A 5,000-nucleotide genomic window follows, 5' to 3' on the forward strand; every position below is an offset into this window, starting at 1 on the left:
TTTCACGTCAGATGTGCTGCAGTTCAACTTCTAAAAAGAGGAGCTAACTCAAGGTTAAGCACCCAGCTCTGGAGCCCAGTGCAGGGTCCCATCTGGGGGTTTCAGCCTACAACCCTGGGATCCCCGCACCACTCCCAGGGAAGGATGAAGTGCAGGATTAGAGGAGCCTGACTCTGCTTAACTGCGCTTAGTGATGCCCAGATGTACTTAACTGTGCTTAACTGTGCCCTCACCGGTGCTATAACTGCATGACTGCATCTGTGCGTTTGTCTGTTTGTCTGTTTGTCTGTTTGTCGTCTCATTCCAAGGAGCAGACGGGAGAAAAGACCAACAACGGCACGCACTACAAGATACAGCTCCTCTACAGCAATGGTGAGTGCACCTTCAAATCATCAGCCATAGCATCAGATAGCAGCATGTCCCATTCATGTCAGCGTGAGAACGTGGCCACTCGGGTATTGATGTTCTGTGTGGTTTCATGTCTCTTGATTCTTTGTCCCAGAGACATTTTAGTGTCTGACCACTTCAGAGTGGGAGGAGGAACAGGTTGTCCTGAGCCGGACCACAGACCAAACACTATTCCGCTTCTTAATGGTATGGTCATGGAATGGACATGATATGGACATAACCACTTCTCATGCGTTCCAAATATGAGAGCAAAAAGCCCACTTGAACCCCCCCCCCCCCTCTCTCTCCCAGTGGTCTTCTCCCTGCCACTTCCTCTGCCTCTCATCCCACCTAATCCTTCTTCTAAATATCTATCCACTCATCCAATTTCGGAGTTTTTTGAGCCCCAGATTTAGTTGTGTGTGGAGCTGCTTCCTTGCCCATAAACAGGGAAACAAGGTACACAGTGCCCCACAGGGTGTTACAACATCAGATAAGGGATATGCAAAGAGATTTCTGGTTCCCATTAGCCTCCACTGCCCCTCCTCTGATATCGCCATGGCACCCATGGGAGAGGAGATAAAAGACATGTACCAGAAAGACCCCCACCATACACACTTATACACATACACTGTACACTGTACACACATGCCTGCCTCTACACCCTCCCTTCCCCTTCCCCCAAGCCATATCAAAGGCCTCCAGATTGAGACTTTGATGAAAGGAACCCGTTTTAAAAGCAGTATTCTGCATAGGCTTCATAATAAAATCCCTATGATAAAACGTGGTGCTCTTCAGACGCAATTCATTACATCAACGGCAGCTTTCAAGGAAGTAAAACCAGTCATTTTGAAGCACCCAGAGACCAAAGGTTCAGGTGTTTTCTAAAAGCATGCTGGGAGGCTCTCTGTCAGATCCCATAGCTCCTAAAGCCCTCCACTGCTCCTCATCTGACCTGTATGGACCCAGGGAATGGCCATTCTGGGTATCAAATAAATGTCCCGTCTAAAACACTCATATCCCATCCCTTCAGGATTAGGTTGTCGTTGTGAGATGAGTCCAGTTTAGTTTCCTTTACTGATTGTGTATGTGTCTGTGTGCAGGGGTTCGTACGGAACAGGATCTTTATGCACGACTTATTGACTCAGTCACTAAACAGGTAAGGAGCCCTGTATGCCTTGACTGGATTTAGCCTGCTGTGGAACTCCTGATTACAGCTTGATTGATTGCACATGAAATCTAATTCCCCCATCACTCGCTCTCCCTCTCTCTCAGCCCATAGCATATGAGGGACAGAACAAGAATCCTGAAATGTGCCGTGTTCTGCTCACTCACGAGGTTATGTGCAGGTGAGCCACACACGCACACGCACACACACATGCGCACGCACGCGCACGCGCACACACACACACACACACACACACACACACACAAACAGATGGAGGAAATCATATTCTTCAAAATATCCATCACCCATGTCTCTTTGTTTTGTCTTGATGTGTCTGACATGTGGTATGCCATTTGAAAATAAGACTGGGGTTGAATGGGGTTGAAGTGAAAGTATAGCCTGTCTGTCTTCAGGCTTGTTACAGTGTGAGCCCCCTGCCGCCTTCTCCTGTAGCCCCCGAGTCCCCTACCAGCTCCTGTTTCTCTCTGGAGCATCCCTCACGGACATGGGGAGCTACGGGGGCCAGACTTCCTTGAACCTCCACTGAAACTTGTTCAGGGTATAATTACCCAACCCCCATCACCACCCTAGCCCCTTATGTTTTACGTGGACAATGGTCCACAATGGAACCCTGTTGAAACATACGAATTAGAGTAGTTTCTCTGATTTCTGAAAGCTTTAGTTTCTAACAGAGTGCATGGAAACTATGCATAATGTGTAGAAGGCATGAGACAGTGTGGCAGCAATGGGTCAGGGTGAAAGAAGAGGGCTGCCGTTATGGTGCTTTAGTAAGACTGGGCTTCCTCACTATGCATGTTATGTTTTGGAGGTATGGAGGTAGGAAGAGAGGGACAGAGGGAGAGAGCGAGTGACTGCTGGGGAAGTGGGGCAGTGACCCAGGGTTTGAGGGCAGGAGGGGGAAGGAGAGGGGGGTTTGGCAGGGGAAGAGGGGCTAAGACTGAGTGGGCTTTGCCATTGTTTAGCCAACAGATGCCCGAATGTGACTCACAGCTGGCTAATAACAGAGCCGGGGAGGCAGAGGGCAAGCGTCACAGCTGGGGAGTGAGGCCGTCTGACAGGGGGGCGGAGGGAGGGGGCAGAGGGGGGCAGGGCCAAGCTGGGACACGAGAGGGGTGAAGCGAGGTGTAGGAGTGGCAGATGGTTAGGGGTGGGGGCACTTTTTGTTATGCAGCGGAGGGGACTTGGAGGGTGGGCCAGGGGGCCAGCAGGCTCCACAGACAGGACTGCTGACGAATTGTAGGATGCCGTGTGTGTGGGTGTGTGTGTGTGTTGATGTGTTTGTCTGTGGGTGATTGGGTGGGGGTTGAGTTTGATTTCGAAATCAATGTGACAGATTGCCAGGCTGGCTTTTCACTTCTGAATAATGTCTCCCTGTTTGTATGGTCCGTTGTTGTACCTTTTCTCCCCTTTCTTTTATTCTTTTGTCTCTTTCTCCCCTCCTCTCCTTTACCCTTTTTGTTTCCCTGGATCAGTGCAGTCTGGAACAGTGGACGGGCCAAAGGAAAGATCAGTCCTGTCATGCTGGTTTGTTTCACTCACTGTGTTGTTGTGTTTTCTGGTTGTTCTTTTGGAACACAGTCGCTGTTGTGAGAAGAAAAGCTGTGGAAACCGCAACGAGACGCCCTCTGACCCAGTCATCATTGACAGGTAACAGCACCTGTCACCCGCTCACACAACCCTGACAACGTCAAACACCCCAACTGAGCCTGTGTTCCACTGTCACCCCCTCAACTGTCCCTCTCATGCCTCTAAGATGTCCAGATATACTCAGATGCAGAAATACTCACTACTCACACAAACATCAATTCATGGATGCACATGAACATTTACTCAGAGAGAGAGAGAGAGAGAGAGAGAGAGAGAGAGAGAGAGACCCAGATCCATGTGATGAGATCTCACAAATAAGCTGTTGTCTCTATGGCCAGTAAGGACAGAGGGCCTAGTGGGAGAGGAATGGTTAGTGGGGGCAATGGGACAGTGGGCAGGGTGGGGATGTGTAAGGGTGATGGCGAGGTGCATACATGTCTGCATGTTAAATATGTGTGCAAGTGTGTACAGTCCGTGTGTGTTGTTGTGGGTGTGTGTGTATTTCGGAGCTCACCCTCTAGGTCTGTGTTGCTGTGCCAGATGCCTTTAACCCCATGGAGTCGATGTCCACGCCCCCGCGGAAATCCAATTAGCATAATAAAACATTCCCATCAAAAAAATGTGTTTAGGGGCCCCCGAGTGGTGCAGTGGTCTAAGGCACTGCATCTCAGTGCTAGAGGTGTCACTACAGATCCAGGTTCGATCCTGGGAGGTGTCACAGCAGGCCGCGACTGGGAGATGCATAATTGGCCCAGCATCATCTGGGTTAGGGGAGGGTTTGGCTGTCCAGGATATCCTTGTCCCATCATGCTCGCTGGTGCATGCACGCTGACACGGTCGCTAGTTGGATGGTGTTTCCTCTGGCACATTGGTGTGGCTGGCTTCCATGTTAAGCGAGCAGTGTGGCTTGGCAGGGTTGTGTTTCAGAGGACGCGTGGCTCTCGACCTCTGTACGGGAGTTGCAGCGATGGGACAAGACTGTAACTACCAATTCAATATAATGAAAAAGGGGTAAAAAATAAGCTAGATTTAAAAGCTAGAGATATCAGTTTTATCAGTTTGGGCTACACAGTAATATGACCCCTCTGTGGAAGGGTGAGACTCTCATGAACAAGTACATGTTGGTTGTTTTGCTCTATGTTGGTTGTTTTGCTCTATGTTGGTTGTTTTGCTCTATGTTGGTTGTTTTGCTCTATGTTGGTTGTTTTGCTCTATGTTAGTTGTTTTGCCTCACAAGACTCGTCTGAAGGTCCTGCGGTACCAGTTGAACAAATTAATGGAAGTATATATGGACTGTTTAGTGACAAAAATAAGGGGTTGAATACATGTAAAAAAAAGTATATATCTTGGATATAGGACAGGCACTTCAGAACAAACATCCTTTTTGTTGGGGACTATCTGTTGTTCCATGTAGTTAATCTCTTATTCAATGCGTTTGTATGGGCTAATAGAAGTAAGGCCAAATACATTTTTTTTATACTTCAAGGGGTCTTAAAATTCAAGATCAAATAGCAAAATGATCCTTGGTATGACCTTCTTAAAACAATTCCATATAGCTTAGTAGAACCCCTCCCCCGGCTTAGACAGGGCTTAGACTATAATGGGTTAATGGAGTGCACCCACCCTGTGAGTGTTTATGACACTGAGGCATGCGTCTGTGATAGTTAGCGTCTCTGCAGTATACCTGTCACTGCTAATGTAAGCATCTGTGTTTGTTAGTGACTGTGCTGCTAACACATGCAGATACTGTACACTCTGTCTGTCTGTCTGTCTGTCTGTCTGTCTGTCTGTCTGTCTGTCTGTCTGTCTGTCTGTCTGTCTGTCTGTCTGTCTGTCT

General features: G+C 48.4%; 1 protein-coding gene across 4 annotated transcripts in view; it reads left to right on the top strand.

The window, feature by feature from the left end:
- Positions 1-5,000, top strand: part of LOC109872095 (transcription factor COE2) — a 37,047-nt gene that overhangs the window by 5,879 nt on the left and 26,168 nt on the right. For 2 of the 4 annotated variants that reach the window (XM_020463206.2, XM_031803961.1), the window contains exons 3-6: positions 309-372; positions 1,491-1,546; positions 1,663-1,736; positions 3,155-3,223. In XM_020463206.2, the coding sequence (XP_020318795.2) occupies positions 309-372; positions 1,491-1,546; positions 1,663-1,736; positions 3,155-3,223 (263 nt within the window). The remainder of the gene's footprint in view (positions 1-308; positions 373-1,490; positions 1,547-1,662; positions 1,737-3,154; positions 3,224-5,000) is intronic. The other 2 variants (XM_031803957.1, XM_031803963.1) reach the window with 1 other exon arrangement.

The sequence above is a fragment of the Oncorhynchus kisutch genome, linkage group LG3 (genome assembly GCF_002021735.2).
Source record: "Oncorhynchus kisutch isolate 150728-3 linkage group LG3, Okis_V2, whole genome shotgun sequence".
Classification (NCBI taxonomy): Eukaryota; Metazoa; Chordata; class Actinopteri; order Salmoniformes; family Salmonidae; genus Oncorhynchus; species Oncorhynchus kisutch.